Source organism: Diabrotica virgifera, chromosome 7, assembly GCF_917563875.1.
Source record: "Diabrotica virgifera virgifera chromosome 7, PGI_DIABVI_V3a".
In the NCBI taxonomy this organism is placed as follows: domain Eukaryota; kingdom Metazoa; phylum Arthropoda; class Insecta; order Coleoptera; family Chrysomelidae; genus Diabrotica; species Diabrotica virgifera.
The window spans coordinates 45,459,818-45,484,405 of record NC_065449.1 but is presented as its reverse complement, the minus strand read 5'-3'; the positions used below and the strand labels follow the sequence as shown (position 1 = coordinate 45,484,405).

The following is a 24,588-nucleotide window of genomic DNA, read 5'->3' as shown; positions in this document are numbered from 1 at the left end:
GGTTGAAATATGTAAATTTAAAGCTGCACCTACACGCTAAAACAAGAAACAAGTTATGGTGTATAAGTTTGAATAAAAATCTTCAAATATTATTTCTACGCGTATACATACTCTGTATAATAAAAAATCGTAATGGCTGCAATTCCAGTGTACCTACTTAGCTAAAATATTCTATAAAAGGACTTACGACTTGGTTTCATATGACGTCACTTCTATGACGTACATCGGTATTTATACTGTACCAACTGTATACAACAGTAAACACATAACACTTATGACAATGACGTAAATTTGACTTATGGCGTAATCTAAGTTCTTCGGCGCGAAAAATCTACTTTCAAATTTAGATTATCATATTATTAATATATAAATCTAGGGAATTATCCAGAATTTTAGTTCGCTTCGGTAATCGTTGTTTGAGAATCACTAGTCTAGAATTTATTTTCAGCAAGGACCGAATCCAAAAGTTTTTGTTACATATTCAAGGTATGCATGCAGACTTCATTAAATTGGAGAGTCTGAAGGCCCCGTCTCACCATCAAATAATTGACAGTTATTTGATCAAACTTGACAGTCAAACTTGACTAGTGACACAAACTATACATACTAACTGTCACTTTGTGTCACTAACTGTCAAGTTTGATCAAATTAACTGTCAATTATTTGATGGTGAGACGGGGCCTTGAGAAGTTAGCCACATAAAGGCGGAAATACATATCCGCGCCGCGAACTCCGCGCCGTGTGTGCGCCGCGCGTTCGTGGCGCGGTTATTGTTCGTTAAAATTTTTCATTTTGACGATCCAGAGGAAACTTACGAACGTTTAGTAATTGTAGATAATCATGTCTCTGTCCTGCACTTCTACTATATCTTATTTTGGTATTGTTCTGAAACTATTTTCTTGTGTCATCTTATGCAATTTACTATTTTATGTGGAATAAGCCACAGTTCGGGAACATTTCGGGAACTACCTTTTTCGCTTCCTGGCAACACAAATATAATGGTAGGGGAGCCCAAGCGGGGATTTTTGCAGTTACTCGAGCGCGTCAGATTATCATATGGGGAGAAACGTGGTACCCTGCAGATGTATCTCCATCATATATTGGCTCTTAACACAGGGGAGTTCGTTCGGGGGGACCCGAAAAAAAATCTATCCTTAAAATATTCGAAATTGTCAGATTAAGATAAGGTAATTTAAGTACATGCAAAAGAGTCTATATTTCAAAAATATGACGATTTGAGCGGAAATGGGTGAGTCAAAAAGTTTCACAAAAAAAAGCGAATATTTCGCGAAATGAACGTCAGATTGAAAAACTAAAAACTACGTGTTCAATATTTTTCAAAAATCTATCGAAAAATACCAAACTTGACCCCCCACGGAGAGGGGTGGGGGGTAAATTTAAAATTTTAAATACAAATCCCGCGATCTTTCGCAAAATAAACATCATATCGAAAAACTGCAAAATACACTTTATCAATGTTTTTGAAAAATCTATCGAGTGGTTCCAAACACGACCCCCCACGGAGGTGAGGTGGGGGGTTACTTTAAAATCTTAAATGGTAGACCCCGTTTCTTATTCCAGATTTGGATTATTTGTATAAAAATAAACAACTTTTATTCGAAACATTTTTTTGAATTATGGATAGATGGCGCTATAATCGGAAAAAAGATTGTTGGAAATGAAAAATTAAATTAAAAAATGGGAAGTCCCCACTAAAATGGAAAATTTTACTTAAATTTTTTGGTTTTAGGACCTAATAATCACAACCCAATAGGTCGCCAAAGCGCTCGAGTGACTGCACATTTAGCATACTTTGCTCCCCTACCATAATATATCTGCTTGTTCCTACAACCAGAAACAAAATTAGAGAACTATAGGTACTTCCAAGTCATGCGATACCTTTTTCGTTTTCCGGTGACACAATTGTAATGTATCTGCTTGTTTCAACTGCGTAGCTTCACTAGAAACGAAATTAGAGAACTGTAGGTTCTTCCAAGCCCTGTGTTAACTTTTTCGCTTTCCGGTGACCCAATTATAATATATCTGCTTGTTCCAACTCAGTTGCTTCACCAGAAGCGAAGTTAGGAAACTATAGGCTCTTCCAAGATGTGCGTTACCTTTTTCGCTTTCCGACGACACAATTATAACATATCTACTTGTTCCAACTCCGTTGCTTCACCAGAAGCGAAGTTAGGAAACTATAGGCTCTTCCAAGTTGTGCATTACCTTTTTGGCTTTCCGGTGACCCAATTATAATATATCTGCTTGTTCCAACTCCGTTGCTTCACCAGAAGCGAAGTTAGAAAACTATTGGGTCTTCCAAGTTGTGCGTTAGCTTTTTGTCTTTCCGGTGAACCAATTATAATATATCTGCTTGTTCCAACTCAGTTGCTTCACCAGAAGCGAAGTTAGGAAACTATAAGCTCTTCCAAGATGTGCGTTACCTTTTTCGCTTTCCGACGACACAATTATAACATATCTACTTGTTCCAACTCCGTTGCTTCACCAGAAGCGAAGTTAGGAAACTATAGGCTCTTCCAAGATGTGCGTTACCTTTTTCGCTTTCCGACGACACAATTATAACATATCTACTTGTTCCAACTCCGTTGCTTCACCAGAAGCGAAGTTAGGAAACTATAGGCTCTTCCAAGTTGTGCGTTACCTTTCTGGCTTTCCGGTGACCAAATTATAATATATCTGCTTGTTCCAACTCTGTTGCTTCACCAGAAGCGAAGTTAGAAAACTATTGGGTCTTCCAAGTTGTGCCTTACCTTTTTCGCTTTCCGGTGACCCAATTATAATATATCCGCTTGTTTCAACTCTGTTGCTTCACCAGAAGCGAAGTTAGAAAACTATTGGGTCTTCCAAGTTGTGCCTTACCTTTTTCGCTTTCCGGTGACACAATTATAATATATCCGCTTGTTTCAACTGCGTTGCTTCACCAGACACGAAGTTAGAAAACTATAGGTTCTCCAAGTCGTGCGTTACCTATTTCGCTTTCCGGTGACACATAAGGTTTGTTCCAACACGACCAAGAACCGTCAGATTACCGTTTCGTTACTAGATAATTAACGTTCCATGGGTTCCATGGGAACGAAATAATACGTTCCATGGTACTGCGCAGGACGGTGATCGTTACATGTACGGTTCTCAGTCGTGTTGGAACAAACCTATAATATATATATGCTTATGAATGTTTTTTTGATATTGATAACTATTTCCGAAGTGAAAGTCGAAAGGTCAAGTAAACTTGATTTCAAACTCGAATTGTGGCTTATGCCCAAATAAAATAATAAATCTTATTTTTAATACATGATATTTTTAGTACAACAATGAACTAACATTTTTTAAAAAGGTCCGCATGTACATTTTTTTATTTCAGCTTCTATTTCCGTTCAGATCGGATTTAAATTGTTTCTTTAAATTAAATGGTTCTTTATTGAGGATCCCACAATAATGATTTTCCACGGTAAACATCAATTTCCTTCCGACAGTTCCGACCATTCCATTACTAACAAATATTCAACTCATGCGCGCCAAAACCAACAAACCACTCGCAAACCCGTCCAAATACGTATTGCGAACCATCAAAGCGTTTGTTGAAAAACCGACAGAATTTAGATCGTGATGCGCCGTGTGCGTGCCGTTTGTGCGTCACTTGAAAACACGTACTAATCTGACGAATACGCTGCGCGCGAGCGGCTCGCACACCGAGCAGAGCGCATATGTATCTCCGCCTTTAGATTTTCATAGAACGTTGAATTGAAGTTTGACAGTGTTGCCATGTGATTATAATGTATATAATGTATAATATATTGCACGCTTCAAATATACAGAGAAAGCTTTGAAAACTATCTTTTTTACATTATTTTATGGATTTTGCTATTTTTTAATGTATGTAAAATACGAACGAATAAATATTTGTTGTTTGTTTTGATATTAATTGCAGTTAATTATTAGAAATTGTTTTGTGGCAATTGTCCTGATAGGTTACTGAGTAGATTTGGCAATAGAGTGAGAACATTTAAATTTGCGTTTGCCAGATTGCACAGATGTTCCGCAGATATACATTTTATGACTTTATTTTTATTATATTATATTTCTTTTTATTATTTGGAATGAATGTACCTGAATACTGAAATGCTTTTAGTTACTGAAAAGTGTTTACTTCGTCAGTACGTTATTTTTGTGTTCATTTTGTATTTTTTTAAATATTAAAATGCCTACAACTATTGTAGCACGTGAAAGACTTTTGAACATAGCGCAAATGCGGGAAGAGCGATTCACTTTAGGGGAAATATGTACAAATTTTGCGGATAATTTTAACGCATAGGGCTTTTCATTCACAGTCATTTGTTTCGAGCTTCTGTCACGTGTCACATAATATTAATATATCTACGTCATACGTTATCGATATAACGAATGATACAAACCAAAGACGTATGACGTAGATATATTAATATTATGTGACACATGACAGAAGCTCGAAACAAATGACAATCGATGAAAAGCCCTATTAGTGTGGTGCGCGATGCGGTTACTAATTAAAAATAGCATTCTGTGCAATCTATGCAATATTAGTAAGAACTTAATTAAGCGAAATTCCTTGTCGGACGGATACATCTGGAAATGTAATGGATGTGGTCAGCGTACTTCGGTAAGAGATGGTTCGTTCTTCTCCAAAAGCCTTCTACCGTTGAAGAAAATGATAGTCATCATTTATGGCTTTGCAAATGACTTCCCACAAACCCAGATCAAGATTGAATCTGGTCCCACTATTGTCGACTGGTGCAATTTCTGTCGAGAAGTGTGTGCACCAGATATTTGCAAGAGCACCCTGTGGAAATTGGAGGATTCGATGAAAATGGTCAACCCATTACGGTAGAAATTGATGAATCCTACTTCTTCTCCAGGAAGTACAATAGAGGTGCTTATAGGCCCGGACGCTGGATTTTTGGTGCTGTGGAGAGGAATAGTGGCAAATTATTCGTGATACCGGTGGCAGCAAAAAGCGAGGAAATACTATTGCCCATCAAATCCAGGTATGTTATTATTACAAATATATATCCAGGGAATAAAGTAATATTCTTTTTAGAATGATTTTACCGGGGTCGCAAAGGAATAATTGTTTTCGATGGATGGAGGGCGTATACCAATATCGGTCGCTTAGAAGGAGGGGTGTATGAACACAGGGTTGTGATTCATCAGCAAAATTTTGTAGACCCTGATGATGATAGTGTTCATACATTGGTTCATACACAGACCATTGAAAGTGTGTGGATGCGAGCAAAAAAGAAGCTCCGCAGACAATGCGGAACTTCTAGAGATTTGTTCGAATCATATCTGGACGAATTTCAATGGAGAGAGCGGATAAAAAACAGGGACAGATTCGTAGAGTTTTTAATTTGTCTACAAGAACAGTTCGTAGTTTAGTTAAATTTAAGATTAGTTTAGTTAGTCGGTAGTAGAATTTTTAGTTTAGTTTAATTTAGTTTAGTTTGCTTTTTAGCAGAACAATTCATAGTTTACACTTTTTAATTAAGTTGTGTGTAATGTATGTTTGTGTGTGTGTGTGTGTGTGTGTGAGAGAGAGAGAGAGAGAGAGAGAGAGAGAGAGAGAGAGAAAGAGAGAGTGAGAGAAGATGAAGAAGCAGGTCATTTAGCCACAGTTTTTAAAATTTTATTTATTAAAAGTGCTTACTAGGTACCTTTGAACGTGCTTAAATTTATTATACATTATATCCCATTTCACATTCTTTGTGATTTATTATTAATGTAATTACTTAGATCCAATTACATAATGTATAGGTTGAACGTTTAAAGAAACAGAACTTATTTTTTCCAACTTTTTTATAATGGTTTTGTAATGTAATATTACATGTGGTACTAAATATTTTGACCAGTAAATTGATGTGTCTCCATTTCTTTTTTATATACAAATCCTAATAAAATGCTTTTATACAAAGCAAAATACAATTCTTCAATTTTTAATATAACATTTTAAATGGAGTCTTCATTTGGAAAAACAGTAGGTACAACTAAGATTACCAATTAACGTTGCCGAATAATCAAATAAATCACTATTCTACTAATTCACATATTTGCACTTGGCACTGTGTATAATAGTTATATTATGTGACTTTTTTAAGCTAAGTTTATTACATATCTATAATTTGTAGATCTGTATATTTCTTTTAATTAATTATTAATGTTCTGACAGTTTTATGTAAATTATTTATACTTATTACAAATAGTAATTTTTTTAATTTCTGCGTTTGTCGGTTTGATAAATAAAACACTTTATTATCGCGATATTTGTCATTTCAAATAAGTACTTTAATTAATAATAATAAACATTATATTATAATACACAACACTAAATTTACATTTGTTACCAGGTTGACGTTTTGTTATGGAATTATAATATATATTTATACAAAATATATATATAGTATTTTTACTACAAAAACGTTATTACGTACGAACTGTCAAAACATTAGAATGTGACTTTTCATTATTGCCGTATTTATAATAAACATAGCAATAATGAAAAGTCACATTCTAATGTTTTGACAGTTCTCTTACGTCAAAAATTTTGACCTACGTAATAACGTTTTTGTAGTAAAAATACTATACCTACCTTTTACCCATATAAATAGCTACCACTTCCATTTTAGACAAATTATATTTTTCCAGTACTTGTATATCTGTATTTTCAGTTGCATATAATCTGGAGCCTGTATCACAGCTTTATTCATAGAGGTATATATTAACATAGAGGGAGCGTACCTTCCGCGCTTCCTGACGACAAGATCTCATGGACTGGTTTGCGGCATCTCTTTCTAACACATTGTCAGTGGTGTCATGGCAAAATTAGCAGTGCGGGAACGCAGTGCCGGAACGCACTGCTAATTTTTGTTTACAAAACTTAAATTCTCTATTATTTTTTTTCTTTTCTTAACCAGTGCGGGAACGGCGTTCCCACGCGTTCCCACAGCATGACACCACTGCACATTGTATCGAAAATCTATGATTACATTCAGTGTGAATATAGGCACGGAAGAGGAGGACAACTGTAGCAGCTTTACTATGCGTTAGAGTGAAACAGCACTAATCCAAATAAAAAAGATGGTGTCGTCACTTCGTTCTGAATAACACTCTCTCTATGCTAATATATAACTCTATGGCTTTATTATTTCTGTGGACCTGTATATCTGTGTTTTCAGTTGCATATATTCTGGAGTCTCTTATTATCACAGCTTTTTAATATTTTTGTCTTTAATCAATTCGAGTTTTTTCGATTGCTATATAAGTTCAACTGAAAAGATGCTATGTAATAATATTACTAGATAATCTGTAATTATTGTATTGTGGTATTGGCGACTTTATTATTTATACAAATCTTATTTTTATATAGATAATAATAAATAAAGTAATAGTAAAATATTAAAACAGCAGAATTTTACTTACTTTGCACTTTATTTTACAAATTTTATTTTCATATAGATTATAATAGACAAAAAATATATAGTAGAATCTTAAAGCAGCAGAATTTTACTTATTTTACACTTTTTAACTTTATTATTGATACTAAAATCTTGGTATTTCGAGATAATTAGAGAACATTAAAAATTAAAAATTTAAAAATTTTTGTCGTTATTTTATCTACATAGTTAATGTTTTACATTTATTGTCAATAAATAAATTAATAAAAACATATCACATGCTCTTTCCCAATTTATTCTAAGAACACATGGCAACACTGTTAGGCCTTCATTTCCTTGTATCTGTAGCTAACTTCTCGGACCCCGCAATTTAATGAAGTCCTATTTCTTGTAGCAGTTTATTTCACTTTTTGTTGTTAAAAATTATTTATTTTCTCTTCTCTTAAAAGAAAACTATTTACCAATCATAAATAAGCTTAATATTGGCTCCGTGCGTCTCCCCTCTACGTATAGTCACGTGATACGCTGTCAGATTTTGTAAGGACGTTTTAACATTGAGTCTTATGGGATTATTTTGTTAAACTTGAATATTTTATTTTGTAGTGATAATAACCGAATACAATTGTTAGAATTCATTAGTTATTAATTTATACTGTAATTTATAGTGCAACAAAATATTTTCTTTTTCGTTAATAAATATTTATTGACATAAACTGCGATAGTGAGGTTATGCATACAAAATCAAACTGATAAATAAATATTGGAAAGTGAAGAATTTATAGTGCGTTTTTATTTTCTGTTTATATTAATACATAATATCACTAGCGTGACACGACATTTTTTTAAATGTCTCATTTAAACATACACAAAGCGTCCTTATAAAATTTCAAAAAACCGCCACCATGAGCAGGTCGGTCGATTTTGCTTTGACACTTTGTTAACGCTCGAAGCGAATAATGGGCCCGGATTACGTACACTCGATACGCATCGTATCCGCCATGTTTACCGTAGGGAGTGATTACGAAACCTCTTTCCCTACGTTGTCGATGCGAGTCAACTCGAAGGCACTGCTCGATACTTACGACCCTGTCGAGTTGCCAACTCGAACTATATATCTCTCTCTGATAGATCGCTGATCTCCTATAACGCTTTCTCTCTTGCCGGTCCAAGTATAAAAATTAAGAAAAGTGAATACATAATGACATAACCTACTTACTTCATACTTTGATTTTTTCAATTTAAAAATAATGTAAATCGTTAATCAAACGATATTTAGATTATACACGGTTTTGATAATAATTCTCATGTTTTGAACATTAAAAAAATATATTGTTTAAATCTCCCAGTGAGGTGTTATTACACTCATTACACGGACAGAAGTTCTCTAATACATACTTATTCCTATTTTAAAAATATGTGAAGGAAAGCTCTGAGACAGAATTCGATGAAGTGAATAGGTAGTTAGCAGTGACCATTACGACCTTTAGTAATATTTTTATAATTTTATATAACGTCTCCCATCTTTCCCTGGCCATTTAATCTTTAACGGTAAAAAATCATAATTAATCTCAAATTCTACTCAAGTTCGAAAATCATATATTTATATATCTAGGTACACGTTCACTGTATCATCCTTAGAATATAAAATAAACGTTTATAACAATTAAATATGTAATAAAAACTTTATTTTATATTCTATTGTAATAATGATTGAGGTTAATGAGAGAAATTCCTTGACATATAACGTGCACATCATTCCATTTGTTCGAAATATTATCCCGTAGGTTCAAAAATACGAAAATTGCCGATGATTTTCTGACAGTCTACTCGAACCCAGTTCGTAATCACTTTTTGGCTTCGATGCGTATTCGCATCGAGTTTGCCTACGGTTCGTTTTGCGATCTCGCATCGAGTGTTCGTAATCCCGCTGCTGGTCACTCATAATTTACCTTGCAGCCACAGCTTAATAGGGCTTTTCATCGATTGTCATTTGTTTCGAGCTTCTGTCATATTTTGTATAATCTGTGTATAATATTAATATACACGGATTATACGACATTTGACAGAAGCTCGAAACAAATGACTGTGAATGAAAAGCCCTATACGAAGTTTTATTTTCAATAAGTCTTACCAACGTCATTGCGTCTTACTATAGCTGTCACTTTCTGTTTTAAACAGTACGTAATGAGTTAGAAAAAGTCGGATACATCTAGAATGTTCCAGAAGCAGTTCTATTTTGCGTTGTTTTGTTGGCTACCTGGTGATGTTCGTTGTCGAACGACAAAGACAGATATTTCCTTCTACATAAAGTCATTTCTAGAAAAACGTGAACTGAACTGTGCCGGTGTGATTTCGCAGTTAAATAAAAGAAAAGTTCAAAATCGTGATCGAAAAAACCTTTTATTATATTAATACAATTTTTTAAAATGGCTGCAATGTCTGTGATAGGTATCGATTTGGGAAATGAATCCTGTTATGTAGCTGTCGCAAAGGCTGGTGGAATCGAAACCATTGCAAATGACTACAGTTTAAGGGCTACTCCGTAAGTTTAGTTACACATTTCTTGTTAATCTGCATTCAATAAAATTTATCGTTTATGATTAATTCGGTTTGACATTTCAAAACAACCTTGATTTGTAAAAAGTGATCTTGCTTTTCAGTATTTACTACCAATTTTGGAAATATTACTCATATATTTGTGGGCGAATTGCGGCCTATTATATTATTTTTTTTTTGTAGATCATGCGTTGCTTTTTCTGGAAAGAACCGCATATTGGGAGTTGCGGCGAAAAATCAGCAAGTCACCAATATGAAGAACACTGTATATGGGCTAAAAAGGCTGTTAGGTAGAAAGTTTAGGGATCCTCATGTCAAAAAAGAAATTCAGTTTTTACCATATACAGTTGTAGAAGAAAAAAACGGGGGTATTGGAATTAGGGTAAGAATATAAATATATTAATTTAATTTTATGTTGCTGTTTGTCTTTTCCTGTAAAGTGAAGAACATATTACAACCCTTAAATGTTATAAGAACAACTTATAACATTTTATAGTATTTGGTTAATAACATAAAAATTTAACAATATGTTTAAAGAAATATTTTACAGCAGTCATGTCATGTTTTGTTTAAATATTGATTTTGTTTCTTTCAGTGATTTTCTTATAATTCTTAAATATAAATTTATTGTGTATGTGTGTGTTATTGTTTGTTTATTACCAATGGTCTAATGTATCATAAAAAAGACATTACCCTATGTTATCATTGATCTTAGGAATAAAGAAACATATAAAATTTTATGGTGGCCTTGACCTGATAGTAAGGTCTGTTTCCACTTTCAATTTTTGTTGTAAGAGTTAATAAGATCTATTAATCTGAGTTCCATTAAAGAAAGAAAATAAACTCATTAATAATTCAGACTAATACTTTATAATTTGGTTTATTTTCTATACAGATAGAAATCATACTTAATAGACAAGTTATTTACTACAAAAGGACACCCCACAAATCTTATATAAAATGTAATGTCGCTCAAATACAATAAAGTTTACATGAATAGATTCGTCTTGAAAATTACAATTGTTTCATGTCATTGCGTTAACTCTGAATTTTGATTAATAATGGCATAAATTGATATAAATAAATCTAAAATCAAATGGGTATGTAAATAAGATAAAGAGAGATACTAAAGACATTTTGTAAAAAGGCACTTTGTAAATTTTTTAAGGTCTCTTTATTATCTTATAGATAATACATGACAATGGATAAGACAGCTATTGTATAGGGCTTTTCAACAATCCTTATTTGTCTTGAGCTTCTGTCATATGTCATATATTAATTATTATACACAGATTATTCAACATATGACAGAAGCTCGAAACAAATGAAATCATTGAAAAGCCCTATTTACAGTAGGAAAAATGAAAGAATACCCATGTGTCATCGATGATATGCATACGAATCAAATCAAAAATTTCCAGTCAAAACAACGTCTAAACTCTAAACTAAGTTAATACTGTAAATAAACGGATGTGACTACTACCTGACCATACGATTTTTCGCTACGTAAATGTGTCAAAAAATTTTTGTGATGTTATTCTTTTTCTGATAATACCTATATATTTATTGGTAATAAATGTTACTCTTACTACCGTAATTAATTATTTGATATAGATTAATAATACAAAAATAATGAGTAAGCAAATATAGTTTTATGAATTTCTCCATGTTAAAGTTGCCGGACGTAAATAGTAACAGGAATTTAAAAAATGTCGTTTATGTCGGCTTCATTAAGTGATTTAGAAAGTAAACTGAATGAATTCAGATCATTTTGGTATCCAGATCATTTTCCAGACATTATCTGCAAATAAATGTACATTCGCAAAAATATACTAATCTGTAATTTTATACACTATGACTGAAAAGTCATGTACACGTTTTTCAAACTCATAGACAGAAGTTAACCATATTGACAGAGATGATTACTTACAAATTTTATTGACTTATTTTAATTAAATAAATACTTACCAAACCAAAAATACAGTATATTACCAAAATAGCTTTTAAAAGAACTGAGTTTATTTTTATTCAAGTAAATACGACTGATTATTAAAATTTATAAACTCTACCGAACCTAACCCAGTTTCACTGTCAAAGTGACAGAAATTGAATCTCTCAGATTATAGTTAACCAGCACGATTACTCGAATAGTAGTTTATACAATCATTATCTCTACTGATGTTGAATGTTTTTCTAAGAATGACATTAGAAGTACAGAAATAGTCAAGTGTGAGTTTAAATTTTCTACTAAATTAATATAACTAGTTGAACAATTGTATCACTGTCACACGTTTTTGCTTAGTAGAAAACACTTAATAATCTATCTCTCTCGTTGGTTATTTATTGAAAAAGGCAGCAAATCCAAAATATGTGCTGGATATGATCGTTCATGGGTATTCTTTCATATTTCCAACTGTATACAGTATTTTGTCGGTATACTGCGAAAACCAGATAAATGACAAATTTTAAAATGTTGAGAGTATACCAAAATTCTCAGCTTTTTACGCTCTACATACAGGTAAAACCCAATAAATGATACGACTTAACATTCAGCAGATAATTTGTGTAATAAACAAATAGGTTACACCTAACCAACTTTTCATTTTCAAATAAAACAATATATCGCTACTTACTTCCATAAAATCTCTGTTGCATGTAAAACCAACTAAGCACACATACAGAGAGAGTCTGTAAAGTGGAATAAATTCAATATCTCAAATACTAATTGTTTTTTTGGAAAATGCTCAGACCCGTCGATTAGTATTTCAAATTGTCCTTTTTGACATTCAATAATAATGTATACAGGGTGTCCCAATTTAGAGATATGACGTCATCGTCGATTTTCTTAAATGGCAACACTGTCATTTTGATAGCTAATTTGATAGGGTTTGTAAAGTTATACATAACTGCAAAATATCAACTTTTTATTCTCTACCATTTACAAGATAATAGAAAATAACAAAGTTATATCTGTAATTTGGAATATATTCAATAATTAAAATACTAACTGTTTTTTTGAAAAATGCTCAGACCCGTCGATTAGTATATCAAATTGTCCTTTTTGACATATAATAATAATGTATACAGGGTGTCCCAATTTAGAGATATGACGTCATCATTAATTTTCTTAAATGGCAACACTGTCATTTTGATAGCTATTTTGATAGGGTGTGTAAAGTTATACACAACTGCAAAATTTCAAATTTGTATTCTCTACCATTTAGATGATAATAAAAAATAACAAAGTTATGAAAAAGAAGTAATCAACTAATAATTGAATTTAATTATTTCAATAAATTAAGCAAAAACTCATAATGTTGCCCTCAATTATTGTCAAATTGTCAATGGGCAACGTTATGAGCATTTGCTTAATTGAAATAAATAAATTCAATTATTATTTGATTACTTCTTGTTCTTCATAACTTTGTTATTTTTTATTATCTTGTAAATGGTAGGGAATAAAATTTTGAAATTTTTCAGATGTGTATAACTTTACACATGCTATCAAAATGATAGTGTTGCCATTTAAGAAAATCAACGATGACGTCATATCTCTAAATTGGGACACCCTGTATACATTATTATTATATGTCAAAAATGACAATTTGATATACTAATCGACGGGTCTGAGCATTTTCCAAAAAAACAATTAGTATTTGAGATATTGAATTTATTCCACTTTACAGACTCTCTCTGTATATATTTGCGGACAACAATATATTTCTACTGCTGTATATCTACCATATTCAGTAAAAAGGTGATAAGTGTCTTTAATACAGTGTGATTTATTTTGATTTACAGGTAAAACCAGATAAGTGATCTCACCTCGATTTTAAATTTAGGTTTAATCAGCTAGGTCTCTTAACTATTTCAAACTAATGATAGAATATGATTTCTGATATATGCATCTTTCACTAGCATATCGAATATCAAACACAACTGGTACGCTTAATTCAAAATAAAGCACTAAACTTTAAAAACGTTTTTTCTCGATTTCGGAATTTCGACATTTATCTGGTTTTCGTAGTATACCGACGATTTATGAATAGGACAGCTTATAATGTTATTTCTATAAACTTTAATTACAATTTAGGTTGTTAATATTCAAAATTCAGAGTTGGCATACTGATATGAAAGGATTGTAATTTCGAGATGAATCTATTAATGTAAATTTTATTGTATTTTTGTGACATTGAGCTGAATCTTTTATCTTAATTTTTATTAATGTGAACTAAAAGAAGTATACTACATAAAATAATCCAGTTAATCCAGCCATCAGACACAAAAATGCCAGTGAACTTCTAAAAATCATTTGAAAAAGATGAATTTTACTGAGAATGTAAATTTTGTGATCCCAAAAAAGATGCAAAAAGTTTGCTGATCCTACCCCAAGCTTCTCTATAAACCCTCTATCGTAGGGTGTTTTTACATTGATTAATAGGAAAACATTAAATTTACCAAGGATCTGTATGCAATAGGAAAAACGTTTCAAAAAAGAAATGCAGCTGAGATAATTTTGAACAACAATGTTAACACTTTTTGTTGTGTAGAATGACCTGTTCTCTTAGAACCAACTCTTCAAGCTAGATTTTGCCTCAAATGAAGTCAGTTTCTAAAAAGCTGTTAAATAAATAAATGTTGCATGATTTTGTAATTTTTTATGGATCTCATGAGATCAGTCAAATTTATCACTTCCATTGATGCGTCACTGTGGAATTTTCATTGCTAGAGCCTAGTCTTCAAAACCTATAACAGAAATTTAAATTTTGAGTTTTGGTAACAAAAAATATGAAGCACCTAATAAAACACTGACTTTAAACTTTTACATTAAAAATTATATCACGTCATGGGAAATGCTTTGTAGCTGAAGTTGTGTAGTTTCGAAAATATCCGAAGACATTCGAAAAGATGCAGTTTTAAATGTTATTGTTCATAATGTGGAAGTTTAAACAGCTTTATAAAAACCGACTTCATTTAAGGCAAAATTTGTTTACAAAAGCTGCACTTTCAACTTAAAATGCATCTTGATTTTGTCTATAGCACAATCTAATCAAAAGATATCTAATTTTTGCTGTTGACTTGATATAAACTTTATGTAAAAAATTAATTTCCTGTGGGAAATGTGATATCAAAATCGCCTGGTGCTTCAAGTGTTATTTCTAAGAGAATGATTCTACACAAAAAATGCTAATAAACATTTTTTTTCAAAATTATCTCGGCTACATTTATTGTTTGAAACATTTTTTTCTAAAATGTACAGATTCCTGGTAAATCAATATTTTCCGTTTTCCTCACCTACAAGGGGGGGTTTAGAAGGAAGCCTGTAGGTTGGAGTGGGAAACTTTTATGCATCATTTTGGGGCCCCAAAATTGACATCATCACACACATAATTCAATACTAGAAAACTTAACATATAAACTAGACTCTACTCAACTATCAATAATAATATACTGATATTTTGGACATATAACTAGAAGAAGAGAAGGCATGGAGCAAATGATAGTTGAAGTCAATGTAGCAGGCAAAAGATCCAGAGGAAGTTGTCCAGTACAATGGTCAGACAAATAAAGGACTTGACTGGCTACTCATTTTTTGAAGGAAAACAAAATGCATAGGAAAGAGATAATTGGACAGAAGTGGTCAGACAATTACATGATGCCACTATATCCATACAAAAGAGAAAAGATGAAAGAAGAAGAGAGTAAAGATATAGTTAACTAAAATCATAAATTGTTAACATTTGGGCTTTAGAGAAAACACAGGAGGTATGTAAAATGGGCTAGGTCCCTCAAAGCAAATAATACCAAGACCACACAAACTATCACAAATTTAGGCTTCTTTAGATCACATCTTAGTCTAAGAGCTGGGAGCGGATTTTGTGCGTGATAAGTAATATGGAAAAACTATACGGGGATATGTTGAATTAGTTGTGTACATGACTTTCACCAACGGCCGGAAACCAGAGTTTATTTATTTATTTATTTTACGGGCAAGCCCAATTCTACAAAAATACATAGTGTACAGAAAAAAAACAATAACATAATATAATATAAAAAACAGACATACAGAAATATAAATATAATATTAGAAGTAAATATGTACTATGAAATAATATCATAAAACCAAGTTAACAAATTACAAAACCAAGTTAACAAATTACAGACGCTTCACTCAAATATTGATCCCATCTAAATTTCTTTTAAAACGACTGATGGAGTTGTCGAACAGTTGTAAATTGCAAAGGGAGTTTGCTAAATTCAAGACTCTGGGTACGAATGAAAAAAGTGAATAATTAAACCTGTGGAATGGTACATAAAATGTTCGCACTTGTCTAGTGGTGCGAGGTGGTACAAACAGTGCGATCTTATTAAGTAGTTGAGAACAACTGCATATACCATTTAAGATCTTGAATAATAGCAAAAGGTCCCTTTGTTTTCTCCTGCTTGCAAGAGAAGGGACCTGCAGTTGATGCTGCCATACAGCGTAATCTTGATAGGTATGAAGCTTAAAAGCAATGTAACGGAAGAAACTATTTTGGACTTGTTCAAGTTTCCTAATGTAGACCAAGTAGTGTGGGGACCACACTGAAGAACAATACTCAAGGTGAGACCTGACCAAAGAGAAGTAAAGAACTCTAATACTGGATATGTTTGTAAAATCACGAGTTGTTCTTTTTACAAAACCCAGCATTTTCATAGATGTTTGAATGACATTGATGATGTGAGTATTGAAACAAAGAGAGTTTTCCAGTGTAATCCCCAAGTCCTTGATTCTATTAACAGTGTTGAGCAATTGGCCATCAATGTAATAGTTTGATAATATTGGGTGGTGAGTACGGTTAAAGTTAATTACATGACATTTGATTGAATTAAGGTTCATACCATTTAGTGAACACCATGCAGAGAGGTTATTCAGTTCTGATTGCAATATGGCAGCATCATAATGATTTTTTATAACTTTAAAGCACTTCAAGTCATCAGCAAATAGCAAGGCGTTACAATCGTGAAAACAGTTGGTAATATCATTAATAAATATATTAAAGAGTAATGGACCCAAATGGGACCCCTGTGGTACACCTGACTTAACTGGAAAGGTTTGTGAGTAAAAGTGGTTTACTCGAACTTGTTGAAATCTTTCGGTTAAATAACTCTGTAACCACTGCAACAAAGGTCCACTTATGCCATAGGAGCTAAGCTTTTGAATCAGGAGTTCATGATTTACTCTGTCAAAGGCTTTGGAAAAGTCAGTATAAATTGAATCAACTTGAAGTCCCTCCTCCAAGGCTTCAGACAGAAAATCAACATAGGTCAACAAACTCAGTTCAGCAGACTTACCTGTAGTAAAACCAAATTGCTGAGAGTTTAGGATCCCGGAGCTATCGAAGGTGAGGAAATCAGTTATAATACTCTCAAACACCTTTGGTATAACACTAAGAATAGATATAGGGCGGTAATTACTAATATTAGATTTATTACCAGATTTATATATTGGTGTGACATAAGAAAGTTTCCAAAAGTCCGGAAACTGACCTACATCCAAAGATTTATTAAATATATGAAACAAAGGTCGCGATAGTACAAAACTGAATTCCTTAAGAAAATTAGGTGGTATACCATCAGGCCCAGGACCCTTGTTGACACTTAATGATGAAAGCTTTTCGTAAATTTTGGAAATCTGGATACGATATGATGAGATATTGAGTTGAGACTGAATATGGTCAACATTGCAATTTAAAGTAATATCACTATAAACTGATGAAAAGTGATCTGCAAATAAGTTGGCAATATCATTGCCACATGAAGCTACAGAGTCATTCAGGGTCATTGAGTCAGGTATACAATTGTTTTCACGCTTGCTACCTACAAATTTCCAAAAATGCCTTGCGTTATTTTGTATAGAAAATTCGGTAAAACGTATGTAATTGTCATAACAGCATTTAGATAGATTTTTACAATTTGTTCTCAGATGACAAAAATCAGCATAGCTTTCAGGAGTCTTTAAGGTTTTATAAATTTTATGAGCTTTTATTTTTTCCTTTAACAATTGCTTAAGCTCAGAAGAATACCAACAAGGAAATTTCTTAGTACTAAAATATTTAACTGGAGTGAAATGTTCAATGAGAGAGTAAATAATGTCATAAAACATAGCGATCATGTCGGAAAGATCTCTACCACGAAACAGGTTATCCCATTCTATATATTCTAGACATTGGTGAATTGCTGGAAAGTTTGCATTACGGAAATCATAATAATATTCGTTACCAGAAATTGACCTATCAAAAACATTAAGCTGCAATGATGTTAACAGAGGAGGATGATGAGAGTCAGGTGAAACCAAAGCATCGTCAGCTTCAGAAATGACAAGCTCTTCTGGGGCCAGGATAAGATCCAGAATAACACCCCTGCTATTAAATATAAAGTTACATTGAAAAAGATTATGATAAGCACACATATTTGAAACAACCTCAATGGCATCAACTACAGCTAGAGGTGATGAAGTTTGTGAGGTTGCAGAAGAGCAATAATCTTCAACTCTCCACCTAGATGAGGGGAGATTATAGTCACCAAATAAGTGAAATTTCAGGGATGAAAACTGTTCACTTAGAAGCATCAGTTGGTCAGCATGAACTTGATAGGTGTAGGCTGGAGATTGAGGTGGAATGTATAGAGCTCCCAGAATAAGTTTGCCGTGGAACCGTACAAACAGCTGTTCAATAGAAGGATCAGATTGGATTCGTAATGATGAATATTTCTTTAAAATAGCTATTAATACTCCACCCCCTCTAAGAGATGAACTAGAGGCAGGTGTACGATCCTGTCTATAGATATTGTAATTGACAAGACCAATTTCAGCATCAGCAATGTCACTATTGAGCCAAGTTTCTGTAAGAATGATAATATCATAGGTACAATTAAAAACATTGAGGCTTAATTCAGTAAGTTTAGTTCTGAGACCCCGGACATTTTGGTAATAGACTGTAAACTTGCCCAAGTCAGTAGAGTTTAAAGGTTTTTTTGAATGATTTTAGGTATGTTATTGAAATACTTAATCGTGAGATTAACCTCTCCAGCATTTTGTCTCTCTGAAAGCTCGGACCTAAGACTATCTAAAAGCTTTCTTTGGTTAGGGGTTTGATCTAAAATAAAATATATCTTTTTTTCACGACTAACTGTTTGTTTGTTTTTAATAACATGAAGAGCATCACTTGCTGAAGAAAAAATTACTTTAATGGGACGATGTCCATTCTTGTTCACATTTCCAAAGCGTAAGATTTTGACTTCATTTGTGTTGATGGAGGCATGGGCCTTTGATAAAATAGATTTTACTTGAGAAGTATCTTCAGAAGTGTTACTTAATTCAGGAAGATTAAAAATGAGGATGTTTTTAGATCTTTTTTCCCGTTCATGAAGCTCGTTTACCACATCATCAACAGAAAATGAATTAGCACCTTTTTCAGCCTTAAGTTTTAACATGTCCTGTTTCAAAGCACTAAGTTCATTTTTAAAATTGTCAATTTCCCTAATAAGTTTGGGTACACTTTTAAAAGATAAACGACAATCAGCACAAAAATACATTAAGGTTCTTTTTTGGATAACAACAGCGCGTAGTTCAGAGGCGCATAAACCAGTACAGTGTTCAGACTGGTGCACAGTAACATGGCAGCTATCACATGCGACAAACTTGTCAAGAAGATCATCATTACAACTGGAACATTTGCTAACCATTTTAAAGTTGAATTGGAGATATTAAGTTCACTAATGAAGCAAAATCAAATTAACACCTGGCCTATAATGAGTAAAGGTTCTGCTTGCTTAAATTAAATCCATATACAAGCCAAACTCATTAACTGGCCTATCTTCAAATTACCTTATCAGAACTAGTTTTTTGTAGAATTAAAATTTTTAGTATTTTATTTTTAGCAGTATATTGCAAATTACACAAATACCTCAAAAATAGGACAAAAACGGATACAGCCACTGTGTAACTCACAACTTTGTCCACAAAATGATATTATTTTCAAAATAAAAGACTCACTTTAAACTATGAAATTCAAAGAATTTTTAGGAGCAGATGTTTTGTGTCTGTTGTTGACAATTAGTTTTTTGTGATATATGAGTTGGGGCCGAGGGTAGTTATAAGAGGTCAAAGTCGCGGATTTTATTATTTATTTTTTGACGCTCATGATCGAGATAGTGCACCAAAATTTGGGAATAAGTAGGTCATAACGTACCTAAGTAAAATCTCAAGGGGCTCAACGCCGCGTGGCCGACAAAGGGGTGGAGGTAGGGGTGTAGGAGTTCGAGTTTGGCAAGCGAGGCGAGAGGTCGTGTGGCAGGTGTATTGGCGATAAGGTAATTTCGAATTCGAAACCTATCACAATAAAAACACCGGTTTTTTAAAAGACCTATCGTTATCGATAATCGTTAAACTTAAAAAGCGTTCTTGTGCGAAATAAAAATAAACTTCTAAGTGTATAATAATAATATTTATATTAGTGCTGAGGTTAACATTTAATTTAAAATGGCCAGTGGCGGAACAGGAACAATCCGAAAGGAAACCTATAGAAAGAATGAAGAACTATCTGATAGTGGCGACGAAGAATCTAAGAAGAAAAAATATAAAGAAGATAAATTATATTTTGAAAAGAGTAACCTGACGAGACGAACACCGAATAAAAGCAACGACACAAATGAAGAGATGATAAAAATGATGCGGGAAGTTATGTGGAAAAATGATGAAATGATGGCAGAAATAAGAACCATACGGAAAGACCAAAAAGAAACGATGGAATATATTAAGGAGCTGAAAGAAAAAAACGAAAAATTGGAAGAAGGTTTAAAAATGGCAAACAATAGAATAGAACAATTGGAAAAAGATAGACGGAGAAATAATATAGTATTAAAAGGCCTAACACTAGATGCTACCGACGGAAAGCCTGTAAAGGAGTCAGTAGAACACTTCATAGGAAGAAATCTGAAATTAGAGGTCAGACTGAGAGGAGCGGTGAAGATCGGCGACCAAATCTTTGTAGCAGAAATGGAAAACCTAACGGATAAGATGAGTGTACTAAAAAACAAAGGAAAACTGAAAAATCTACAGGGACAAAAGGTGTATATAGAATCAGATTTAACAAGAAAGGAAAGGGAAATACAAGCAAAAATTAGGAAAATGGCAAAAGAAGAAAAAGACAAAGGTAATACTACGAAGATAGGATATATGAAACTGGAGATTAATGGAAAGGAGTGGAAATGGGACCATAATAAAGAGAAACTTATACTAACTCACAGAAATATCGGGGAAGGGACTTCAAAAAACTAAAAGAAAATAATGAGACCGGACCCACAACAATGACAACCAAGGCAATGAATGGGAAAAGCGATAGGGAAAAAGATGATGCAAAGGTAAACAAGGATGAAAATAGGAAAAAGGGGAAAGCTAGATTGCAGAAAAAAGGAGAGATAAAAATGGGAACATGGAATGTGAGAAGCATCAATGGAAAAGAGGAAGAACTGGTAGAAGATATGATAAGACAAAAAATAGAAATACTAGGAATAACAGAAACGAAGATGAAAGGAAAAGGTCTTAAGAAAATACACAAAGGATATTGGTTACTTTGGGTAGGAGCGGATACAAAAGAGAGAGCAAAAGAAGGAGTCGGGATAATCATTGCACCGAATAGACTACAACACGTTATAGAAGAAACATATGTTAACCAGAGAATATTATCGGTGAAAATTAAACTGATGGACGAAGAAATATGGACAATAATAACAGCCTACGGAGTAAATGAAGATGCAAGAAAGGAAGAGAAAGATAAATTTTTCGAGGAGCTCCAAATGCAAATTGATAATGGGGAAGAAAACATAATTGTAATGGGAGATCTAAACGGTAGAGTCGGAAACAACAACAGCGGAATAGAGGAGTGCATGGGAAAAGAAGGAGAAGAAATGCTAAACAGAAATGGTGAAAGAATAATAGAAATATGTATGGAGAATAAACTAGTTATAACAAATACAAAATTTAAACATAAAGAAGTACACAAATACACGAGAGTACAAGACAGCAGAAACGAAAAATCAATCATAGATTACTTTTTGGTAAGCAGCAACAAATGGAAAAGAGTACAGGATACGAAAGTGAAAAGAGGCTCGGAGATTGGCAGTGACCACCATCTAGTAATAATGAGAATGAGAACAACAGAGGAAAAAGAAGAAAAGAGAAGAAAGGTAGTAAATGAAAAAATAAAAAGTTACAAATTAAAAGAGGAAATATATAAGAAGAAATTCCAAGAAAACTTAGATAATACTTTGAAAGGTAGGGCAAAAAATACAAATATAGAAAAAAAATGGGAATATCTAAAAACCAGCATAATCAAAGCAGCTGAGGAAACTTGCGGGAAAGCAAAAATAGCAAACACTAACATGAGGAGAACAGAATGGTGGACGGAAGAAATACGAGAGAAAATAAAGAACAAAAAAGACAAATGGAAAAGATACCTAAGCACAAAACACCCGGAAGATTACGAAGCATATAAAGAAAAAAGGAAAGAGGTTAAAATAGCGGTGAAAGCAGGAAAGGAAAGGTCATGGGAGATATTTGGACAAAAAATGACAAAAAATTATAGGGAAAACCAAAAACTCTTCTACGGCGCATTAAAACAACTCAGACAAAAGAAAGAGCACACGATGCCGAATATAAAAGACAAGAATGGAAACGTACTAACAGAAGAAAAACAAATAATGGAAAGATGGAGAGAACATTTCAAAGAGCTAACTCATGTAGACAAGGACAACATAGGGGAGATACAAGAAAGGAATGAAGAACAACAAGTGGAATCCATAACAAGAGAGGAATTAGAGAAAGCAATAGAAAGAGTAAAACTGGGCAAAGCACCAGGCAAGGATCATATCACCCCGGAAATGATAAAATTCATGGGGACAGAGGGAATGGATAGCATGAAAGAACTAATGAATGATATCATAAATAGAGCAGAATTACCAAAGGACTGGAAGAAAGACATTATATTACCAATACACAAAAAGGGAGACAAGAGAAACTGTAATAATTACCGAGGTATCACCATATCAAGTATCCCTGGGAAGGTATTAGCAAGAATACTAGAGACAAGAATAAAAACACAAATAGAAACAACTATGGAAGACACACAGTGTGGATTCAGGAAGGACAGAAGCACGCAAGACCTAATATTCACATTAAGACAAGTAAGTGAGAAGGTAATCAAGAAAAATAGAGAGATACATATGTGCTTCATTGACCTGGAAAAGGCGTTTGACAGAATCCGAAGAAAGGACGTTTGGAAGACACTAACAGAAAGGGGAGTCGACAGACACATAATAGAAGTAATAAAGGATATGTACAAAAATAATACAAATACAGTAAGAACCAATAACGAGGAATCCAGAGAATTTTCTACAAGTCAAGGCGTCAAACAGGGATGCGTGCTGAGTCCACTGCTATTCTCAGTGGTACTGGATGAAGCGATAAAGAAAGCCAAGAGAAGAATGAGAAAACTAACATTAGGATACTGGCAAATGAAACAGACTCAACTATCGGAGCTACTATTTGCAGACGACATGGTATTGATAGCAGAAAACAGAGAAGACTTACAGAACAATCTTGAAATCCTAGAAGAAGAACTATCAAACATAAATATGAAAATTAATACAGAGAAAACAAAAACAATGATAATTTCAAATACGAGGAAGACACACGCAATAGAATTAGACGGGAAACAACTAGAGCAAGTGGAATATTTTAAATACCTAGGAGTAATAATCGAATCAAATGGTAAACAAGACATGGAAATAAACGAGAGAATGGGACGAACAGGAAGCTTATTTAACACTATGAAAACAACATTTTTTGGGAAAAAAGGGATACCGGAAAAAGTAAAAACGGCAGTCGTTAAATCAGTAGTTAGACCAACAATCATGTATAGCAGCGAGACATGGACATTGACGGGGAGACAAAAATCCAGAGTCAATGCTATGGAAATGAGGTTCCTGAGGAAAATAGCAAACAGAAAAAGGACAGACAAAATACGAAACGAAACAATTAGACAAAACCTAAAACTAGAACCAATCAATGAAAAAATAGTAGAAGGACAACTTAGATGGTTCGGGCACGTGTGTAGAATGTCGAACGAGAGGCTAACAAAACGAGTGTTCGAAACGAGAGTGCAGGGGAAAAACAAAAGAGGGAGACCAAGAGTTATGTGGGTAGATGAAATCAGGAAAGAAGTCGAGAAGAAGGGATTGACATTGGAAAGTGCAAGAAACCTAGCGCAAGATCGGAAAGCATGGAGACTACAATGCCAAACTCAACTCCACCAGCCTTACACCTAAAGGTAGAAAGGCTTAGGACTAAGTAAAGTAAGTAAGTAAGTATACCATGACATATATAATTTAAATCCCCAGAGCCGGAAACCAGAGTGGGGAAGGAAGGTAGTTATAAGGGGTCAAAGTTCCGTTTTTTATTATTTTTTTTTGTGACGCTCATGATCGAGATAGCTCACCAAAATTTGGGAATAAGTAGGTCATGACGTAACTAAGTAAAATCTCCAGG

At 33.3% G+C, this 24,588-nt stretch overlaps 1 protein-coding gene across 2 annotated transcripts in view; it reads left to right on the top strand.

Moving 5' to 3' along the window:
• Nucleotides 1-9,685: 9,685 nt before the first annotated feature.
• The window catches only part of LOC114329216 (heat shock 70 kDa protein 4), a 78,762-nt gene continuing 63,859 nt past the window's right edge, over nucleotides 9,686-24,588 (top strand). Inside the window, exons 1-2 of one of the 2 annotated variants that reach the window (XM_028278252.2) lie at nucleotides 9,686-9,987; nucleotides 10,185-10,383. In XM_028278252.2, the coding sequence (XP_028134053.2) occupies nucleotides 9,872-9,987; nucleotides 10,185-10,383 (315 nt within the window). In that variant the 5' untranslated portion in view covers nucleotides 9,686-9,871. The remainder of the gene's footprint in view (nucleotides 9,988-10,184; nucleotides 10,384-24,588) is intronic. The other variant, XM_028278253.2, reaches the window with a different exon arrangement.